Raw genomic sequence first — 23,031 nt, 5'->3', positions numbered from 1 at the left:
CCAAGAAGGTAGCCCTTGACTTCTCTAATGAAAAATTAATAGGCACTTACTTGCTGCTGCCTTTAATTACATTTGCTAGAGACAAGTGTCTGCCAACCAGGATGGCTCTGGCTGTTGTCTTTGCTAGGTCTACTCTCAGCAAAGCCCACTGGTTTGGGAAAAGAAAGGGTGCCATTTTGGCTGAGCCTTTGTAGAGGCAGAAACATTATTGGGTGAAGATTGTATCTTATTGATTGATTGGTTGATTGATTGATTGCTAATGGGCTTTCATCCATTAACATTCACCTGACAGGGAAGTTGAACCAAAAATACGTTGGTAGAGCATGGACCAGAATTCTAAACCTATGGTCTGAGGACCTCAGATGACTGAGGAAGACTTGAAAGAGGGCCACAAAGCCCTGTCTGTAGGCATAATAATCATGCCTCCCCTACAGATACAGAACCATTTTTCTAAAATGTAGATGCTATTGGGATTAATAAAGTATCAATCAATTGATAACTTCAAATAGCCTTTTACGATTCTGTATTTTCTTAACTAAAATTGGGGTCCTTGAACATTTTTTACCTTAAAAATGGGCTTTCACGGGGCGCCTGGGTGGCTCAGTGGGTTGGGGCCTCTGCCTTCGGCTCAGGTCATGATTCCAGGGTCCTGGGATCGAGCCCCGCGTTGGGCTCTCTGCTCAGCAGGGAGCCTGCTTCTCTTCCTCTCTCTCTCTGCCTGCTTGTGATCTCTCTCTGTCAAATGAATAAATAAAATCTTTTTAAAAAATGGGCTTTCAGGGCGCCTGGGTGGCTCAGTGGGTTAAAGCCTCTGCCTTCAGCTCAGGTCATGATCCCAGGGTCCCAGGATCAAGTCCCGCATCAGGCTCTCTGCTCCGCGGGGAGCCTGCTTCCTCCTCTCTCTCTCTCTGCCTGCCTCTCTGCCTACTTGTGGTTTCTCTCTGTCAAATAAATAAAATCCTTTAAAAAAAATGGGCTTTCAGAAGGAAAAAAAGTGACCTTCGTACAGGAAAAAACTAGGAACTTAAAACTAGGATATTCTTTCTACAATGATGAAGCAGGGTTCCTCATAATAGTAGGAATGACCATTCAAGGAATGGTCTTTCTGGACCTCACTTTTCCCCATTTTTAAAACTGCTTTATTGAGATATAATTTGCATTCCTTAAAGTTCATCCATTTAAAGTGTGTAACTCAATGGTTTTAAGTATCTTTACAGAGTTGTGGAACCATTGCCATGATGTTTAGACAGTCTTCCCCACCCCATTGTACTCATTAGCCGTTGTCCCCACCTCTCCTCCAGCCCCTAGCTCTAGGCAGCCACTGATCTACTCTCCTGTCCCCATGGATTGGCCTCTTTGGGGCATGTCATATAAATAGGATGGTGCAATGGGTGGTCTTTTGTGACTGGAGGAACGTTTTGGATCCTGGAACTCCATCTGGTCTCTGTATACCCAATTTCTATGTATCCTTAAGGCCCTCCTGACCCCTCCCAAAGCCTTTCTAGTGCTCCCAGCCTATAGGGATATTTGCCTTCTATTAGTAAGTTGTTTATTGTGTTCACGAAGCACCTGCATAAGCTGTAGGATACGCTCTCTGCTGAGGTGGAACTGCTGGGCAGCCCTTCTTGTGATTCTCTCCCTGACTTATTTATTTATTTATTTATTTATTTATTTATTTATTTATTTATTTATCAGACAGAGAGAAAGAGAGAGAGCAGCAGGCAGAGCGAGAAGCAGACTCCCTGCTAAGCAGGGAGCCCAATTCGGGACTTGATCGTGACCTGAGCTGAAAGCAGACGCTTAACCGACTGAGCCACCCAGGCGTCCCTCTCCCCTGACTTCTTGAGGGGGCCATCTTGCTGGCACATTTCTTGAGCTCCATCCTTCCCCTCAACTCAGTGCCCAACATAATTTTCTGCTTGAAATGTGTGTTGAAAGAATAAATGACTCATGGGGATGCTTCCAGACTTGTAGGATAAAGTGCAAGAAAGCAAGCAAATCAAGGACCAGGGCCAAGACAAAGCATGGAACGTGGGCATTAGAGTCCAGAGGTTTGGCAGCTGCTGATCAGGCCTGATCTTGAATTGACAGGAGGGTATTAAAAGGCCCCCTGGGCAGCAAAGGGTCTCTCACTTACCTTCGGTAGCAATTGAAGGAACGTTATTAGTCGCTCCTTCAGCTGAAGGCATTAACCGCCTCCATTAAAATGCAAATATCAGCACCTGGGAGAGTGGCAGATCGAGCTATTAGCAGCCATTTCCACCTAAACTACAATCTGAGCTCTTTGAATATTTCCTGCTCCCTGAGGCCCAGAGGTTTGGAAGAGTGTAGGTCTGGAAAAATCTAGGGCCCGGTTCCCTATGGCCAACTGCAAACTTCTTATTATCCTCGATTTCCAAGCCAAGGAAGCCAGAGGTCAAGAGTGAGAGGGCTGATATCCTTGGTTCTTCCTAACTGCCAGCGGGGAAGGGGCTAGGGTGGCGGATGGTTCCTAGGGACAGCAGGGACCTCTGCTGCCCATGCCCAGTGGCTAAGACACTGGGCCCCAAGCCTCCAAGGATGACTCCCTCAGGACACTCCGTGCTCCACCCTCTTAGCCACTCTCTGATTTGGGGATAACAATGAGTTAGGTCTTTGTGGGGAAGGTAAATCATCTAGCTTGAAGGGTGGGGCTTCCTCTCAAAATGCAAATGTCCGGGGTGAGTGACACATTTTTGGGAATAGGGTGATCTTTAAGATTCTTTCACCCTACAGAGAGCCCTAAAGTCTTAGCGGTCGGTCCTTAATTCCAGGTGAAGAATACATTACAGGGCAGGGTAAATCCTTTTTTCACCCTCAAATCCTAACTGGCTTCTATTTCTGCCCTCTTCCTTCCCCACTCCCTGGCACCTGTGCCCTCTTCTGGTTCCATTTGTCTTGGCAAATGCTCAGTGGTCCTAGGCGTTCTCTCCTTCCTCTCCCTCACTTATCTCTGTTCCTAAGCAGCAAGCATCCATTCTCTTTTTGGTCCTGCTGTCGTTGGGCATTAGTGGGGGAAGCCTGCTGATCAAACTCATTCCCATTGACTTGATAACAACCAACAGTCGTGGCATGAATTCTTCAGTCTCCAAGGGGTATCTGCATTCATTTTTACAACCACTTTATTGAGATATAATTTACATACCATAAAGTTCATCTGGTGAGTTAAACTGTGCAATCCAATGGTTTTTAGTACATTTCTTGAGTTGTGCAATCATAACAATAATCTAACTTTAGAGCAACTTCATAACCCCCCTACAGAAATCTTGTGCCCATGAGCCATCGCTCCCTATTCCTCCTCATCCCCAGGGCCGGGTAACCACTAATCTAATCTACTTTCTGTCTCTAGGTTTGTTGCATTCATTTTTAGGGAATGATTTTCATCCCAAAACCTGACTATCTTTTTTTTTTTTTCTCTTTATGGTTACTGCTTTTTTTTTTTTTGTATATAATTTTTTTTATTTGTTTATTTACAGCATAACAGTGTTCATTGTTTTGGCATCACACCCAGTGCTCCATGCAGTACATGCCCTCCCTATTACCCACCACCTGGTTCCTCAACCTCCCACCCCCCCCGCCCCTTCTAAACCCTCTGGTTGTTTTTCAGAGTCCATAGTCTCTCATGGTTCATCTCCCCTTCCAGTTTCCCTCAACTCCCTCTCCTCTCCATCTCTCCATGTCCTCCATGTTATTTGTTATGCTCCACAAATAAGTGAGACCATATGATACTTGACTCTCTCTGCTTGACTTATTTCGCTCAGCATAATTTCCTCCAGTCCCGTCCATGTTGCTACAAAAGTTGGGTATTCATCCTTTCTGATGGAGGCATAATACTCCATTGTGTATATATACCACATCTTCCTTATCCATTCATCAGTTGAAGGGCATCTTGGTTCCTTCCACAGTTTGGCGACCGTAGCCATTGCTGCAATAAACATTGGGGTACAGATGGCCCTTCTTTTCACTACGTCTGTATCTCTGGGGTAAATACCCAGTAGTGCAATTGCAGGGTCATAGGGAAGCTCTATTCTTAATTTCTTCAGGAATCTCCACTCTGTTCTCCAAAGTGGCTGCACTAATTTGCATTCCTACCAACAGTGTAAGAGGGTTCCCCTTTCTCCACATCCTCTCCAACACACGTTGTTTCCTGTCTTGCTAATTTTGGCCATTCTAACTGGTGTCAGGTGGTATCTCAATGTGGTTTTAATTTGAATTTCCCTGATGGCTAGTGATGATGAACATTTTTTCATGTGTCTGATAGCCATTTGTATGTCTTCGTTGGAGAAGTGTCTGTTCATATCTTCTGCCCATTTTTTGATATGATTATCTGTCCAAAACCTGACTATCTAATGGTGGAATTTTAAGCAGTGTGAGGGAAGGTATTTTTAGGTAGGGGAGTAGTACTGATACCCACTTCTACAAATATTTCTAAATGTTCTAAAATATTAATATTCTAATTTCCAAAATAGAAATATTCTTCCATAAAGGAGCCCGGGAGAGTGCAGAATGAAATCCTAAAGTGTAACTGAGGCACGAGAGGGCAGATGCCTGGGGGGGAGAAGGGGGTGTCAGCAGATCTCCCAAAGGACCTTCAGTGCCGTGGCGTGTGTGGTCACCTCACCTCTGCAAACCAAGTACTCATGTCAGCAGGAGGCCTGCTGTGGCGTTGGGTCAGCCCCTATCTGATGACAACAGCCAAGTGTGCATCCTGGAGTTGGTCTTCAAAACTTCTGCCTTTCGTTACTTTCCTTGTCTTCTTCTGACCTTGAGGACTCCTCCTCTTCCCAGGGGTTGACTCCTGGGTTTCAACCTTCCACAGATATCTGTCAGCCAATGGCATCATCTCCATCGCATCACTCTGGGCTCAGTCTACATGCACTCGGCAAGAGTTTCCTTACCAGTCCCCTAAGCTCTTAGATCTTGTTTTCTCAGTCTTTATGTCATTGCCAGAGTTTGCCTCCTAAAACATAATGGACCAGAACACTCCTGAACCCAGATTCAGGGGCTTTTAATTTATTTTTTATTTTTTTTAAAAGATTTTATTTATTTGACAGACAGAGATCACGAGTAGGCAGAAAGGCAGGCAGAGAGAGGGGAAGCAGTCTCCCTGCTGAGCAGAGAGCCCATGCGGCTCGATCCTAGAACCCTGGGATTATGACCTGAGCGGAAGGCAGAGGCTTAACCCACTGAGCCACCCAGGTGTCCCTCAGGGGCTTTTCAAACTGAAGCCCACCCTCCCTTTACACCGTGTTCGAGAGTCCGCCCCACCTCTCCCTCTCCATCTACTGCTGCCAGTTGCCATGCTCCCCATCCCGCCCCTCCCCCCAGCAGACTCCATTCTGCTCACTATTCCTCAGCTGTACCATTTGTTTATCAACAAACAGTTATGGGGCATCTCCTATGTGCCAGACACCAGGCTGAGCACAGGGCACAAGAATGAGTAAGATACCAACTCTGCCCTCAAGGAGTTCAGCTGACTGTGGAGACAGTTCTGACAAGTTAAGAAAATACAATGTGACAAGTGCTATAATAGAGATTAAAGCAAGGTGTGCTGGAAGCTGAGGAGGAGGGAGCACCTCACAGCCGGGGTGAGGCATGAGGGAGGGTTTCACAGAGGTGCCACGAATGTCATCCGGGCAGAGTAGGAAAGGTGCTTGCTACAGAGGCTTAAGGGAAAACTCGGGATGCTTGGGTGACATGGGGAAGTGATGGACAGTGAAAGCAGGCGAGTGGGAAGAGGCTGTTTTGTGGACAGTTTTCAGTTAGGGGGCGTGACCTGCAGGATCAAAGTGGGGCACAAAGTGGAAGACAGATTGGGGGCAAGGAGGATGGAAGGAGAGAGCTGGAGATTGTCCAGGCAAGGAGCAGGGAGGATATGTGGGAAAGTAGCGGCTGGAGAATGTGGAAGAAGACAGATGTGAAACGTTGAGGGTGTGGCAGCAGGAATCTGTGACTGGGATAGGAGGGGAGGAGGGTTCACAGCTCATAGATCAGGGAGACTGGGGGATAGTGATTCCACAAGTGGTGAGAAAACAGAAGGAGCAGCTTCTTCTTCTTCTTTCTTCTTCTTCTTCTTTTTCTTCTTCTTCTTCTTCTTCTTCTTTTTCTTCTTCTTCTTCTTCTTCTTCTTCTTCTTCTTTTCTTTTTTTTTAAACATTTTTAAAAGATTTTATTAATTTGGGAGAAGGAGAGCACAAGAAGGGGGGAAGAGCAAGGGGAGAGGGAGAAGCAGACTCCTGGGGAGCAGGGAGCCCGACATGGGGCTCCATCCCAGGACCCTGGGATCAAGACCTGAGCCGAAGGCAGAAGCTTAATGGACTGAGCCACCCGGGCGCCCCAGGAGCAGGCTTCTTGGGAGACAACCTGAATTTACTTTTAGATAAGCTGAACCTTTCCCTGGTGGGTACCAAGGAGCATCCATGGGAAGCTTGCCAGTGGACAGGGCTAAGCCTGGTACTGGGAAGGGAGGCAGGGGCTGAAGACAGACATTTCTGAAATACCTTAAAGAAAAAACAAGTTTATCCTTAGACCCAGCAATTTTCCTTGTAGGAATTTCTTCTAAGGATATAAAGATACATGTGATTTATCTGCAAAAATGTTCATTGTTTATAACAGTAAAAGAATGGAAACTTTCTATAAACTGCTATGATAGTGAAAGATCTCCAACCACAGGGGACTGGCTTAATAAATTATGCCATTTTCACGCAATGGAATTCTGTTTGGACAATAAGAGGAATATTGTAGATGAATGCTTACTGACATGAAAAAACACAATATTTAGCTAAGCAGAAAAATACAAACTGTAAAATCATTTGCCCAGTAAAAGTCCTATTTTTTTTAGCCCTATTTTTTGTTAAGAAAAAAATTAAGATGTTAATGGTTTTTTTTCTAGGTAGTATGATTATGAATGTGTTTGCTTTTGTCTTTTTTTGGTAGTTTTTCTATGCTTGATCATAAATGGCTTTTTTGGGTAAGTTCATGGTTATTTTATTTTATTTTTTAAAAGATTATTTACTTATTTATTTGGGAGAAAGAGAGAGGGGCAGAGGGAGTGGGAGAAGCAGGCTCCCTGAGGAGCAGGGTGCCTGACATGTGCCTCGATCCCAGGACCCCCTGATCATGACCTGAGCTGAAGGCTGATGCTTAATTGACTGAGCCACTCAGGTCCCCCAAGATGATGGTTATTTTAAACATTTGAATAAGAAGAAAAGGAATGAACTAGGGAGAGCTTCAGGGAATCAGAGGATCAAGGATGGAACCAAATCACCTTGATACCTCTAGCCATCTGGGTCTGTCCATGCAGCTGCCTATCTCGGGGTCCCTCTCATACCATTTAAGCTATAGGCTGTGTGGTAGAGTACAAGGAGCAGGCTGACCTTAGGTTCCATTCTGCTACAAACTACAGGCCTTGATTCTCTAAGTCTCAGTTTTCTCATCTTTACAGTGGGGAGAATAACATCTTCCTCAAAATGTTTATATGACAATAGGATATCTACAGATATATAGTAGTTGCTTATTAAATACTAAATATCAGTCCATTCCTCCTTTCTTCTATTCATCCTTCTCTGCTAACCTGATTTGACCTCTAGTCTTTTTTTGGCTTTCTCATAATGAGAAGAAATGCCTCCTCCCTAAAATCCCTAAATGGCCAAATCGTGGCTTAAAACTGCAGTCAGTGACTGGCTACTCTCCCTCCCTCATGGTAACCAAAGTTGGCTCATCTTTTTATCCCCAGAGCACCTAGCACGGTGCTTGACACATAATGGGTGTTCTACGAATGTATGTGGGCCAAGTTCAGGGTGCTTTTTTACGGCTTAGCTAATTATGGATTGATTATTCAAGGGCTGAATTGCTCAAGGGTTTCTTATTCAGATCTCTTGGATTTGTCCTCCCAATTTGTGACTCTGGCAAGGCTTATCTTGCAATCTGCAAAGAGAGGATCAACCGAGAGAGAAAGGGAAACTCACTCAGACTGCAGGCTCCTTCTCAGAAGCTCTGCAGATAGGGCTGGAGGAAGAAGAGTAAAGCAAAGGTTGTTTCTCTCTCCCCAGTAGAGGTGTGCTACCCTCCCCGTGCCCGCCCCACTGTCTAGACTGACAGAAACTCCAGTAGAGCAGCTTAGGGGCAAGGAGAATTTGGTAGATACATCATTCCACAGATCAAGGTCCTCATTGATGGGCAGTGAAGTCCTTTTCTCCACTCCTGACTCTTTGTGGCTGGTGCTGTGCAGGAGTGTCTGGTCATCCGAGATCCAGTGGGGACTCCACTTCGTTCTGGGTTAACAGCTTGCTAGGTGTACAGGAGGCAATTTGGTGCCGAGGAAAGATCATTCCGTTACAAGTTAGGGGAGTTGTGTGACCATGGAAAGCTAACCACACTCTCGAAGTCTCAGCTTCAAATTTATAAACTGGGAATTGTCACACACGCCCTGTTTGCTCTCTGTCACACCCCAGGGCTATTGAAGGAAGCCAAATGAGATTTTAAAAACGAAGGAACAAAGAAAGGAAGGAAGGACGGGAGGAAGGAAAAAGGAAGGAACGAACGAACGAAAGAACGGGGGAGGGAGGGAGAGAGGGAGGAAGGAAGGAAAGAAGGACGGAAGGAGGAGGGAAGGAAGAAGCAGGAAAGAAAAGAAGAAAGAAAAAGTGTGAACAGGCAAAAGCTCTTCACAAACGCCAGGTGTTCCTAGTGCTGTCTGCTGGGCTCCCTCTAGGTAACTACCCATCGAAGTGTTCCTGTTCGCCCCGCCCTGGCTGCATCAGCCTCACCCACTGCATCTCCATCTTTTCCGTCACTGCCTTCCTGCGTCTCAGAGGTCCTCAATTTCTCCATCTCCCCCGTCTATTTCCGGGTCTGGCTCTCGCGCCCCTCCGGGGACTCTGGTCTCTGGCTCCCTGCGGCAGTCGCTGCCCCGGCGCCCCCAGCCCGGTGCGCCCTCCTTTGGCACGGCCGCCCGGCCAGAGAATCGCCCAATAAGAGCGCGGGGCTCAAGTCTGACAGCTCAGGAAGCGGCCAATCGAGCCGGGCCAGGGAAGGGGGGCGCAGCGCGGGGGCTGAAGTTGGGCTGAATGGGGGGAGGGGGATTAAAGGGGGATACAAAAGAGGGGAGCTTGGACTAGGGGCGCAAGAACCTAAGCAGGGGGCGGGGGAGGAGCGCACGCCACCCAGGTCCAGCAAAGGGACTGCCGGCTGGACGAGGCTCCAGGCGCCTGGGAGGGAGGGGGAGCGGCGAGAAATTTAGGTGAGGAAGGGGAACTGGGGACCCCGCGGCCCCGGGCGCCTCACGGGGCCTGGCCTGAGGATGCCGGCTGGGCGCAGAGGCGGGGGCCGCGGCCCAGCCGGGGGCGGAGGCGGCCGCCCGCCTCTCTGAGCCGAGGCCGGAGCCGCGCGGGGGGCGGGGAGGCGGCGGGAGGAGGGGATGCGGAGGGCTCTCCGGCGGCGGCGGCGGCGGCGGCGGCGGCGGCGGCAAGCGGGCGAGAAGGGAGGAGCGGCGCGAGCGGCCGGAGCGGCGCAGGGCCCGAAGCGTGCATGGCGCGCCCTGAGCCCGGCTCTAGCCGGCCTCCTCGGAGCGCCCCCGGGCCGCAGCAGCTCTTGGGCGGACCCCTCTCGGCCGGCTGCATCTGAGCCCTGGTCCTCGATCTCTGGATGCCGCACTGCCCGGGAGAAGCCCGCCTGCTTCGGGGCACAACGGCGACGGCGCTGCGCCGGATTCCGCCCTCCGCCTAGTCCTTCTGCGCCCGGCGGCGGCGGGCCCGCAGCCGGCGGCGAGGAGCCTGGGGCTTACGGAGTCGGCGCGGCAGCCCTCCTGGGCCAGCGGGTCCGGGCCAGCCCGGCTTGGTTTGGGGGGAAGGGGGAGGCGAGAGGGGAAGGGCCGCGCCACAGGAGCCGGTCCTCGCCCCCGCCCCCTGCGCGGACGCGCTGAAAGCTCGGCTCGGCTTTCGCGGGGGCCTCGCTCCCACTCTCGCTGCGGGAGGTGGGGGATGCGGGCGACGGCCCCCCTGGGCTCCAGGACCCACCCCCCAGGGCCCCGGAGCTGTTGCTCCGCCCGCCGCCCCCTCCCCGGTCCTCTCCACCCCCCATCCCACCTCCCCACCCCTCGTAAGAAAATAATGCTGCCTGGCTCCAGCACCTCCCAGTCGCTCCTAGTCCGCCGCGAGGAAAGGGTACCCGCTCGGTCTCCACGCCGGGACCCCCGCCTCGCCACCCTAGCCGCCGCCTCGCCGCGTGTGCCGCTGGGCCCCGCTTAGACAGAATCTGCGAGCGCCGCGTCCCGGCATTGCCAGCCCCGGGGAGGCGCCGCCCGCAAGGACACCTTTCCGTCCCGCCTTGTCCGCAACAACTCCGGTCCTCGTCGAGCTCGACGCGAACCAGGAGTCCGGACGTCCCTCTGCGCGCGGCGCAGCCGCTAGAGCAGTCGCAGCTGCCCCAGCTCGGAGCCAACTCCATCTCGGACCTGGGACTCCGGACGCGGATTCTCAGCCACTTCTCACCTCGGGGCTGTGCCTGCCTACCCGCTTGCCCTCCTGCTGCTCTGCTTCTCCGCTCAGGACGGGGGTGCCAAGATGCCCCGCTGCTGCGCAGGGCCCCGGGCCGCCCTCGACGTGTGACCCCAGCCTGGTCCCCCTGCTCGGCCGTCCGCCGTCCCCTTGGAGACCCCCGGCCCGGCCCCGGGGGGAAGAGGAAGAAGACGACGAGGCCGAGGGGGGGATGTCCGGCTCCAAAAGCGTGAGCCCCCCGGGCTACGCGGCGCAGACAGCTGCGGCGTCGTCCCGGGGAGGCCCGGAACACCGCTCGGCGTGGGGGGAGGCGGATTCCCGCGCCAATGGCTACCCCCACGCCCCCGGGGGTTCGACCCGCAGCTGCACCAAGAAACCCGGGGGGGCGGTGACCCCGCAGCAGCACCAGCAGCAGCAGCGCTTGGCTAACCGCTGGCGCAGCGATGACGACGACGATCCTCCGCTGAGCGGCGACGACCCCCTGGTCGGGGGCTTCGGCTTCAGTTTCCGCTCCAAGTCGGCTTGGCAGGAGCGCGGTGGCGACGACTGCGGTCGCGGCAGCCGCCGGCAGCGGCGGGGCGCGGCCGGCGGGGGCAGCACCCGGGCGCCCCCTGCGGGCGGCGGTGGCGGCTCGGCGGCGGCGGCGGCGGCGGCCGGCGGGACGGAGGTGCGCCCTCGCTCGGTGGAGCTGGGCCTGGAGGAGCGGCGGGGCAAGGGCCGCGCGGTGGACGAGCTGGAGGCCGGCGCCGTCGAGGGCGACGAAGGGTCTGGGGATGGCGGCAGCTCGGCAGAATCAGGCTCGGGGCCCGGCGCAGTGCTGTCCCTGGGCGCCTGCTGCCTGGCGCTGCTGCAGATATTCCGCTCCAAGAAGTTCCCATCGGACAAGCTGGAGCGGCTGTACCAGCGCTACTTCTTCCGTCTGAACCAGAGCAGCCTCACTATGCTCATGGCAGTGCTGGTGCTCGTGTGCCTCGTCATGTTGGCCTTCCACGCGGCGCGGCCCCCGCTGCAGCTGCCCTACCTGGCAGTGCTGGCGGCTGCGGTAGGTGTCATCCTCGTCATGGCTGTGCTCTGCAACCGCGCCGCCTTCCACCAGGACCACATGGGCCTGGCCTGCTACGCGCTCATCGCCGTGGTGCTGGCCGTCCAGGTGGTGGGCCTGCTGCTGCCCCAGCCACGCAGCGCCTCGGAGGGCATCTGGTGGACCGTGTTCTTCATCTACACCATCTACACGTTACTGCCTGTGCGCATGCGGGCCGCGGTACTCAGTGGAGTGCTCCTGTCTGCCCTCCACCTGGCCATAGCCCTGCGCACCAACGCCCAGGACCAGTTCCTGCTCAAACAGGTAGGAGCCCACCTGGCCGCAGGGCCACGGGTTGTGGGGTGCACAGGCCTCGGGCTGACTCCAAAGAAAAGCAACCCCATCACCCTTTCTAAAGCAGTGAAAGAGCCAGAGCGACTTGTCTGTGCCAGTCAGTGGTGTCTATAGAGCCTCTTGACCGCCTCTGAGCCCCAGCATGTCCATTTACAAATGATGCCGTTGACCCCGGAGAGGACAAGTAGCCACTAGTGTGGGGCTAGGCGTGAGGAAGGAGAGTTGGAGGAGAAAATTCTATGGCGAAGTCCCCTTTCCCTCCCCTGCCCTCGTACATAAAAGGCCCCTCACAAAAGAGTCTGGACGCTGTAGCAGCCTCTCCCTCCTCGTTTGTTGAGGTTCCTGGATAGAGGGTTGGGGAGGGCACCCCTTGCCTGGTCTCAAGGAGGAGAAATGATAACCCTGCCAGTTGTCTGAGGCCGAGGGGGTTTCCATCTCCCAAGCTGGAGAGATCCCTGAACTTGAGGGAGGACTGAGAAGTTTGTTTTGTTTAGGAAAGTGCTCTAAACCAAAACCAAAACCAAAACAAAACAACCTGCCTTTAGCAAAGGTGGGAAGGAGCCTCTGAGATGTGTGTGTGTGGTAGTCCCGCTCCTGGACTGAGCAGAAAGCTAGCGTTGGGTGGCATGACCCCTTTCCTAGGGTGTTCCTGGCTATTGCTTGTGGTGGGGGCTCTTTCTTCCTGCTGAGAGTGGTCCCATGCACTCAGAACGGTGGGCTCTGGAGAAAAAAAACCTCTGGTTAAATGGTGACTCCACTGAAGGCTTCTGGGAGAGAGGTGCGCTTGGTCTCCCCACCTCCGGTGAGACCAGCCCCTCTGATAGGCACACCTGCTTCCTTTAGCAGTGGCCTTGTCTGGAGCTGCATGGGCCTCAGGCATTGACCCCTGCTTCAGTGCAGCTCAGCTGTGAGACTCAGGTGAGCCCTTGACTAGGCTAGTTTCTTGACCGTGGACCTCACTGCACCCCACCCCTTTCCGGATGTCTGTGTCCTCTGATAGATCCTCTAACCATATTCCATTGGCATTCCCTTCCCCCTTCTCCCCGCTTTTGATGCCTTTTCTCAGACTTTGATCTTGTTGAGAACTGCATATTGTTTGAGGGATTTTTCTGTGCCCCCAGCTTCCTGGGTGTGGTACCCATCTCTCCACAGAGAATAACACCAGTATGGGCTTCAGGGAGCTGGGCTCTAGCTGCACCTCCAAAGTACTCCGTGACTGGGAGGGAGAGGATCTGCAGCCTCTCTGGGCCCCGGGTTCTTTTCTCGAGAATGAGAGAATTGTGTATTCTCCTTCCAGTTCCCACCTCTGTGCCAAGCCTCACCCTCTGTGCCAAGCCTCACCTCCTACCAGGAGCCCCTCCTTCCAGTCCAGCCACACTGGCCTCTCCCTCTTCTGCATGGTTAACAATAGAGTGTGAGCCACACCGCGGAGCACTTACTTATTTTCCAGCGCCCATTGGTTTTGCTCCCCGTCCAATGTAAGCTCCTTGCATGCAGGATTCTTGACGTGTATCATTTTCCTTCTCCACCCTCTCGCTTGTCTAGCACATTTTTGGGTACTTAGTAGGGATTTAATAACTGCTTGCCAGTTTGGTTGTGTTTCAGTGAGTGGAGTAGGTGGGGCCCTTGAAGCTTCAAGTTTTTCTGATCTGGGATCAGAAGGAAAAAAAATCTTCAGAGATCAGCTTTGAACTTGGCAGAGAAACCTATCAAGAGGTGGGGGTATAAGAAAAAGTTAACTGGTATTGTTAGTGCTTATATAGGCTCCGAGTCTTTCTGACCTGAGGACCCAGGCTCTCAACAGGGATGTCGTATCTTTGGGTGTTGTTCCTGGCTTGGGTGGGAGGCAGGTTGTTTGGATGGGCATAGCTTTTCTGCAGAGGGAAGGGCATGTCATCCACATGGAGAAGAAGAAATTTCTAGGATCCTTCAGGGTATTTTCTCTGAACTAGCCCTAAGCCATCCTAGATGTATGGTTTTAAGGGACTGGAGTCAGATCCCAAGAAAGGAGTTCTGGTCCTGGGGTGCTCCAGCCCCATCTTAGCATAAGAATGCACTGGCCACTGCAGAGGGACTGTCTGAGGGGCTCCTCTTCTTTCTCCGGCAAATCTCCCCTCTCTCCCCCACCTTCACCACCTCCCACCCAGGCTGCTTTCACCTGTTACGGTCTTTAGACTTGGCTGTAGGCTTTTGGGTGGTTTTACACCTAACTTCTCGCATTCTGCTCCACTGAGGACAGCAAAGCTTGTTAGCAATGGTCCAGGACGAGGGAATGCAAACATTCTCCTTGCCTTCAGAGAAAACTGTATTTTAGGGGGGTTTGTATTTGGTTATGCTTGGTAGAAAATTTGTGTTGCTTGACCAAACTGTGATGGATGGTAGGGAACCATTAGTGGGACAGTCTAACATTAACCTCTGCCTCAGAGCAGCCGTTGTTTGCGGCTGGCTTGCATTACATGCCTTGTTCTTTTCTGGGATAAAGACACATGTCCAGGGAAATGGGGGAGCAGTGCATGGTTTCTAATGTTGGGGCATTGGAAATCCTCCCCATCTTCGCCGCCCCACAGTGCCTTGGACACTTAATAGGCCCTCGGAAAACCGTGTTCTTCTCTTCTCCTGCAAGGCCAGCCCCTTTGCTCCCATAGCCCACGTCCTCAACATCATTATCTGACCCGGGTATTTTCTTCTTTCCCCCCACCTCCTCATGTTCGGGGCTCCGTCCTTTGCTCCAGTTAGGAGCAGAAGTACTAGGTTTCTGAACCAGTGCCTCCTGACGGTTTTTCCTCAAAAGATAAACCAGAGGTAGCCGTCTCTGGAGGACAGTGTTTCTTCCCTTCCGAAGTCTTTTGCTCTAGCTCTACCCCCAGCATCCATTACCCTCCCCCTCTGCTTTCTCTCTCACTTCCTCTCTCCTCCCGCCCCCCTTCCAGTTCCCTGTTGCTCTCTGCCCACCTTTCCTCTCTTATCTGCCTGCCGGCTTGTGCTACTTCCCCATCTCTCACTCCCTGTTTGCAGCCTCCCAGCCTCTCCTGTGATCTTGTCTCACCGTTGTGTCCTCCGTGGGGTACAGTAGGAGCGTCACGGGCTTGTTTTTTTTTTCTCCTTCTTTGCCTGTTAGAAGTCCCTCTGCTACACCCATACCATAAATAACACTCAAGCATCTGCCAAACACATTCCTCACTTGTGTTAATAGGGCTGCAATGATGCTGGAGCCTGTTGCCATGGCAACCTCATTTTTGTTTGATTGTATCCCACTCTGCTACATAAAGCCTCTGCACGCACTCACACACAAGCAAGCATGCTCGCACAACCATCACATATGCTCAGCTATTAAAGATCATTTTGGAGAAAATCTCTCTGGGCTCCGTGGGTGCGGGTGGTCATCTGCTCGAGGAGATGAACATTCCTACTGTCCGGTGTTACTCCACAAGGTGATGAAAGATGGGAGAGGAAAGTAGAGAGTCCTGTTCAGACGTGGGGTATTATTATTATTTCTGAGGAGATTCTGACCCCATGCGGGTCCCTGTGAGCTTGGGAGAGCTACGAGAAGCTGCCCTTGTGGTGTGGGATGACCAATCCTCCTCCCCTGCCCCCATCACCTCCTTCCTCTCTTCCAGCCATGACCCTTCTGGAGAAACCCCATGATTGCCTGCGTTTCTTCCTCTGTGCCTGTTTGAACCTGTAACCATCAGCAGTTGTCCCAGAGATCAGAGAGGCACAGGCGCTGTGTGGGTGATGTTCTGTGGCTGTGAGCACGTGTGAGTGTCTGTAGCGAGCTGGCTGGTGGGGGGAGGGGCTGCCGAGCGGGAACTGACTGCTGTGCATGTGCGGGTGTGTCTGCCTGTGTGCGTGTGCACACACATGTCTGGCGTGTGTGTGTGTGTATGTTCTGGTGTGTGTGTGTGTGTGTGTCCATCGCATGGGCTGACCCCAGCAATGGAGGTGGGCCTGGGGACAGCTTTGTGTTGACTTCCAGAGGAGATCACTGCAGCTCTGTCCTGTTTCTTCTTGGCTGGTGGCTGGCATTTCTGATTCTGGGCCTTGACTGCCTTCTGACCTTGACCTCTGGCTCCTTGGGGAAGTATTCTGGGTACACATCGCCTACTATCCCTCATGAAGCTGGGCACTAGACTCGAGTGGGCAGCTCCTCTGAAATATAGGGCTCTGATCCTTCCCTTTCAAAGATTCTGCCTGCTGCCCACTCACTCAGCTGCCCAGTGAGCCCCATTAAAAGGCTGCCTCCTTGCTCGGGAGCTCGGCGCAGAGGCCTGTGTGGTGGGTCACTGGGGCTGTCACCGGCCGCTCCCTCCTTGCTTGCTGGGGTGTTGTGAAGGAGGACACTCTTCCACCACAGTGCCTGAGAATTTCTGGCCACTAGTTACTGCCCCATCACCCGCATTTCTGGACAGGAGAGATCTGGCAGCAGTCCGTCTGGGGTGGGGTGGGGGTGGGCTCTGAGTTTGGAGCCCAGGAGGGTCTGCTTGTCTTAGCTCAAGGCTAATTGTTTTTGCCAATTCTTTTTGCTAATTGTTTTCAGTTATGTTGCCCCCTTCCCGATGCCACTGGGGAGGGGTGTTTGGAGGGGAGCAGAAGCCTGGGGTGGGGGGCGTCAAGCTTCTGGGTAGGGGGTTGTCTTCCAGATCCCAGGGGTGCCTTGTTTCTTAGTGGGAGGACTTCAGGCAGGCCAGAGACCCAGCCGAGGAACATGACCAGCTTCTATATTTGTGGGAATATTCAGTGTTCATAGTTCAATCTAAGTTTTGATCTGGAGCAAGAGCCTGAGGTCTGTGTGCCGTGAACATAGAACAGCGTGCTCACGTCTGTCCATAAAGAGGACACAGATGCTGTGTTGAGCCTGGTTGCGGGAACCTGCCCAATCTCACAGAAAAGTTTCAACAATCAGTGTAAAAGTTCCAGACAGACGCTTTCCCATGCAGACGGGCCCTGGCCACTGGTCACCTGTTCTGAGGGGCAGCTGGCAGCAGAAGCAGGGCTTTGGCCCACGCTGGACCAGGCCTCTTGTTCTCCTAAGGGTCATGAAAGGTGCAGCCTTGGTCCCAGCCAGAGATGGAGTGGGTGTTGGGCAAGGCCAGATGGGAGACTCCTGTGACTGTACCAGCCTGTCTATGGGAGATGTCCTGTCCATGACGCCTGCCTCAGTTGACTGTGTGTATCTTGTGGGGGGTCTAGCTCCTGGTCATTTACTTCCCAGGTGGGGTTGGAAACTCATGCCCATCAATCTTTTGGGTGCCGTTACATAAGTTATGTTTTAGAATCTCCTCCTTTCGTCCATGCTTATCACATGGGGCAACTAGTTAACCGAGGGCAGGATCAGCATTAATGTTCTCTGCCAGACCCAAAACTTCATGGAGAGAGTTAGAAAGCCCTATTTTCCACCTCCTCCTCCCAGTTTTTCTCAAGGCACTGTCCAGCTGTAGGACAGGGAAGATCTCTCTTTTTATAAGGTTGTAAACAAAGTCTGGGGGTTTCCGGGTAATGGACTGTGTGTTCAAAATGAGCCTGCATTGCAGACTGGCTGTTTGAGAAGACCAGCGGGTTAATGGGCATACCCAGTTTCTGGGAGGATTCAGGCCCCCTTTGAAATACTGTTGCTGATCCTGGAGTCAGAGGAAGGTGACCAGTTGGGAAGGGGCTGGAGACCTTGGCTTCTGAGAGAACACTTGAAAGGCTGGGAGAGATTCAGCTGGGAGGAGAGCAGGCTATAGCAGGGTAAGAAAACAGCTGGGCAAGACATCATTGCTGGGATCCTTGTTCCCAGACACTAGAAGAGGGATTAAATTTACTTTTTGTTGCTCCCAAGGGCAGGGTTGGGGTAAGTGGGTTGAAACAGTGGACAGATTTCAGCTCCAGGAAGGAAGTACCTTTCAAGACTTTGGGGCAGCAGCCACTGAACCAGATGCCTCCCTGGGTAGGCAGTAGGGCAGTGGAGGCTTTCAAGTTGAGGCTGGCTGCCCTCAGCTGCACCTGTTACTGAGGAAGTGGTTCTGCTTTCAGAGGTCTGGCTTGGGCTCCAGGAATGGATCTGTTTTTTTAAACAGCTTGGATCTAGTTTTCAAAGTTCTCCAGGTGATCTTGACCGATGCTTAGGCTTGGGATCATTGACCAAGATGACTTCTTGGGTCACCGTCGACCATAGGAGTCTGGGGTTTAGTACCCGGCATCAGTATGACTGTCCCCTAAACCCTGTTGGGGCTCTGTTTGAAAGAAGCAAGAGCAGGGGAGGGCACCTGGCTGGCTCTGTCAGTGGAGCGTTTGTCTCTGGATCTTGGGGTTGAGTTCAAGCCCCATGTTGGGTGTAGAGATTACGTAAATGTAAAAAATTTTAAAAAAATTTAAAAAGAAGCAAAATCATAGCAGACCTGATGTGAGACTTCCAGGTGGGGCTGGCCAGGATGTGCTGATGGGAAGATGCAGGTCTGGAAGGCGATGGGTGGTAGTGAGATAGAATGGAAGGGATGCCCCAGACCCGGACTCATATTCTCCTCCCACCTTTTCCCATCTCCTGCCTCTGATTTGAGGCAAAGCTCTCTGTGGCCCTCTGTGGCTCACCCTTGGTGGTGGTGCTGGGGGGCGTTCAGCAGAAAGGTCGACCTCAGTTTGAGTCCTGGTTTGTTCATTCCTTTGTCTGGTAGTGGTTATGAAAAATACTGAGGATACCCTGGTCCAGAACAGATACACAGGATGGGGAGAACATGGAGGGGGCAAGAGGTAAGTTTGAAGGAGGAGTAGGGCTTCAGGAAAGCGAGAGAGGAGATTGCAGCTCTGAGGATGGGGCCAGGCCTGGCCATGGGGGCAGGGATGCTGTCTGGGAACAATGGGATGTAGTTACCAGAAAAGGGGGAAAGACAAACAAACACGGGGAGACAGTAGTGGCTTTATTCTTCAGGCCAGCCTCATGTGTCAGCATGCGGTCCTCCCACCCCCTCCTTGCTTGTAGTGGGTTATGAGCTGTTGCTTTTGGGCTTGAGGCTTCCTGACCTCACACTTGGGTGGTCCCCCTCCCTTCCCCATAGGGGTCCCTGGGCTTTATTGCACAGCTCACCACAGTCTCATTTGGCTCTTGGAAGGGGTCCTTGGGGACCCCAGTGCCTGGCACATAGTAGGTGCTCAGTGAGGGTTTGAATGAGTGAATGAATGGGCGGTGGGGTGGGTGGACGGCTGCACACAGACTCTGTTGTGCCGAAGTGTTAGACCAACACCTCCACAGAAGGAAGCGATGCAGCTTGGCTTGGAAGCCTATTTTGGTGGATTGCAATCCGAAACTCCAAGCAGGGCTTCCAGAATCCCTCCTGCTGCAATCTAAAACGTGTGCCTTCTTGGAAACGGAGAGCTGTCGCCTGGCACTGCCGATACTATATCACTTCACAGATCTGAAAACCATTATTAAGTCATTCTTTCAGCCTTCTCCCCGTTCAGTCAGACAGCAACTGTTTATTAGGCACCTACTGTATACCAGGCACTGTGCTAGGCCATGGCGGGGGACGGGGTGCATTTCAGAGGCTGGGTCCCGGCACCCAGGACTGCCGTTAGCCCAGACTCTAAGGGTCCTTTGGAGGGATGTTAATAGATGTTTTACCTACACACATTTGCTTCTGTATCAGATGAGCTTTGGACATACTGGCTTAAACAGAATTCTTTACCGTAGGACTTCAAAGATTTGAATGTGTTAATGCACACTAAAATTTGTCAAGGAGGCATATCATATGAAGCCTTTATCAAGCGTATTTGACCCTAGAATCCATTTTTAAAGGAACATAACAGGGGTCAGTAGTGTTTGTTGGGGGGCGCTTGGGTGGCTCAGTGGGTTAAGCGTCTGCTTTCAGCTCAGGTCATGATCCCAGGGTCCTGGGATCAAACCCCTGCATCAGGCTTCTTGCTTGGTGGGAGTCTGCTTCTCTCTCTTCCTCTGCAGCTCCCCATGCTGTGCTCACTCTCGTGCTTTCTCTCTCTCTCTGTCCAATAGATAGATGAAAACTCTTAAAAATAAAAATAAATAGTGTTTGTTGGAACTCACTTTAGGACACAACTGCTTCAGGAACTGGGAGCAGCCTGGAAATTTCTCAAGCATGGGCCTCTGGGATAGGCCTAGGCAAAGTAATCGAGATGGGGGCATTGTCTGGGGGCCTTCCTCTCTCAAGAAGATTTCTCAGCCCACACTGGCTGGCTGCCTGTTTTAAAGTCTCATTCCCCATCTGGGTCTGAAATCCTTTATAAAATAGAAGGTTTTGATGGAAGGGACCATGAAGATGCCTCCTTTAATCTAATTTTAGTTTGTTTTCGTTTTTGTTTTTTGTTTGTTTTTGGTTTTTTCTGCCTTTTTTTTTTTTTTTTTTTTTTTGCTATCATTCGACATTGGAGCAGGTTAGTTGGGTTTCTGTATAATGACCTTTGGTGGGTCTGGGGTCCACTGAATGTCTTTCCAGAACTTTCTTCAGGCACTGATTATATGCCTGTCTATAGGGAAGTAAGTGATGGGTGATTCTAGATCATTCTTCTTCCCTAAATTTTGTTTTCTTCCTACCTCAACCCTCCAAAAGGAAGAAGTCTTGAAAAATTATTGATTATACGGGGTGCCTGGGTGAGCCTGGGTGACTCAGTCGTTAAGCGTCTGCCTTCAGCTCAGGTCATGATCCCAGGTTTGTGGGATTGAGCCCCGCATTGGGCTCCCTGCTCAGTGGGAAGCCTGCTTCTCCCTCTCCCACTCCCCCTGCTTGTGTTCCCTCTCTCGCTGTGTCTCTCTGTCAAACGAATAAAATCTTTAAAAAACAACAACAACAACAAAGAACAAAGATTATTGATTATAAACCATGAGTATATACTGAATGTTTACTAGGAGCCTGACACGGAAGGAACTAATCTCCTCCATTCATGACCTCATTTAATTGAGAAATTCCCTATGAGAAAGACATTTTTATCCTCATTTCAGGCCTCAGATAATGAAATAAGAGAAGGTAAGTCACATAGCTGGTGACAAGGTCACACAGAAGGTCACAGAGCCTGTGACAGAGCAGATGGTATGGTGTGCCCCCATATTCCCTGGGCGTGTACCTTTCCACTCCTGCCAGCCGTAAGTACCTGAGGGCTTTTTCTGGCCCTGAGCCTCTTTGCTTGCCCGTGGGGCAGGTCAGAGTGCTGGGGGTCTCCAGCCTGAGAGTGGCTCTCAACCAATGACCATTGTGTGCTGGTGGAGGGATACCCCAACTCCCTTGTCTCTGGGGTGTGGGGAGTCTCACTCTGAGACATGTGTTCTACCGGCTCCCCACCCCAAGGAAGTTGTCGGCTCTAGTTGCCCACAGTGGTAACAGGCTGGATGATGTTCCCTTTTTCTGGGCCTTTTTCCTTTCCTCGTCTCACTCCTCCATTCCCCTTTAGTGTTTCTTGGGGTCACCTCCCAGGTAAACCACTTGTACTCGAATCCTTGTTGCAGGATCTTTTCCTGTGGGGATCCAAATCGAGAGTTGAGAAATGGGGATTCTAATCCAGGTCTGACTTAAACACCAGGAAAGAGGAGAGACTGCTTATGGGGGTACACATGCATTGGGTGCAAGACTCGGTGGCAGGCTCAGAACTCAGTCTTGGGGCGCCTGGGTGGCTGAGTCATTAAGCATCTGCCTTCGGATCCGGTCATGATCCCAGGGTCCTGGGATCCAGCCCTGCATCAGGCTCGCTGTTTGCCGGGAAGCCTGCTTCTCCCTCTCCCAATCCCTCTGCTTGTGTTCCCTCTCTCGCTGTGTTTTTCTCTGTCGAATAAAAGAAAACAATTAAAAAAAAAAGAACTGAGTCCTGCCTGGGCCCCTCACTCCTACCTGGTAACCTTTGTCACTAGTAGAGTGGTTGCTGCTAGATGAGAGGAATGAAGTGGAGTATAAAAAACAATTAAAAAAAATACATCTCTATAAATATACACTGCCTGGGTGCTGAGTGAGGAGCCAATGCAGGGCTTGATCTCATGACCCGGAGATCCTGACCTGATGCTTAACTAACTGAACCACCCAGGTACCCCTCCATCTCTTTTTTAATGACTTACTTTCCTATTTGACTAGCACTTGATTGATAACAAAGGACTTTACCATGTGTGATCTCCCCTGCTACTCATGAGGGTTCTGAGGAGATGATGGGTTTGGATGGGGCAGACAGGAGCTCTAAGGCCCAGAGGCCCAGAGAAAACCCTCATTCTGTCCCCAGCTGAGCTGCTCTGTCTTCAGTGTTTCCTTCCTGTTCACGGAGGATGATAGATTTCTGATTGACAGGATCTGACATTGGTGGCCAAAACCAGGTAATGCATTCCCAATTCCAGACCTGTGTTACTGATGTTATGTTGGAGAGGGGGAAGTAGGGGTTCAGAGGGGTTCAGTGACCTCATTTAGGTCACAGAGCTAGTTATTTTGCTTGGAATCTGCCCCATAAATCTCCAAATCCAGTGCTCTTTTCACATTTGGACTCAGCCTTGCCTCCACTTCGTGGTGAGTACAGAAGCTAGAGAAGGCCCAGCTGTTGTCAGACAGTTGTCTCGGTTGGGTTTTGGAATGCGTGGTGTTTTATTTGTGATAGCCTTCCTTCCTTCATGGTGTCTGGCTCAGGTGGGCATTCAATGAGTTGTCATTTCCTGAGCCTGCGATGCTGCGAGGGAAGGCAGCCTGGAAGTGTTCAGGGGCTGCTTGGGACCAGATGCTTACCGATGAAGAGCTCTTGAGTGGTTTTATGGATGTGCGATAGGGACTGAGACCTAGGGGAGGGGTCAGAAGTGACACTAGGATGGCTTACCTCGGGGGAGGCTGCCTCCTATCTACTCTTACAGTGGCATAAGTGGAGCAGGGGAGGGGAGGGAGGAGGCTGCTGGGGATGCGTCATGGTACTCCTTGGTACAGCCTGGAGGTCAGACCCCGGGTCTTTCTGGCAGTACCATCTAGTAGATGTGTGGTTTAGTGCTTATGAGAGTGTTCCTATGATATCGTCGAAGCCCAGCTCCTCACAACTAGCAACATCTTAAAAAGTACCCCAAACATCCTGCTTCACATCCGCTTCTCTCCCTGTCCCTCTTCTCAAGATGATGAGAGGAAAACATTAACTCCTACCCAAGTGCCATTTTTTGCTAAGTGGGATTTCAAGATCTTTATTTTC

The 23,031-nt window shown here is 51.8% G+C and overlaps 1 protein-coding gene across 3 annotated transcripts in view; it reads left to right on the top strand.

Annotated features, from left to right (window-relative positions):
- The first annotated feature begins 10,722 nt into the window (after positions 1–10,722).
- Positions 10,723–23,031, top strand: part of ADCY5 (adenylate cyclase 5) — a 145,985-nt gene continuing 133,676 nt past the window's right edge. For all 3 annotated transcript variants that reach the window (XM_046002129.1, XM_046002127.1, XM_046002128.1), the window contains exon 1: positions 10,723–11,859. In XM_046002129.1, the coding sequence (XP_045858085.1) occupies positions 10,726–11,859 (1,134 nt within the window). In that variant the 5' untranslated portion in view covers positions 10,723–10,725. The remainder of the gene's footprint in view (positions 11,860–23,031) is intronic.

Source organism: Meles meles, chromosome 4, assembly GCF_922984935.1.
Source record: "Meles meles chromosome 4, mMelMel3.1 paternal haplotype, whole genome shotgun sequence".
NCBI lineage: Eukaryota > Metazoa > Chordata > Mammalia > Carnivora > Mustelidae > Meles > Meles meles.
Note: the sequence above shows the minus strand (reverse complement) of the source record. Positions and strands in the feature narration are given on the sequence as shown.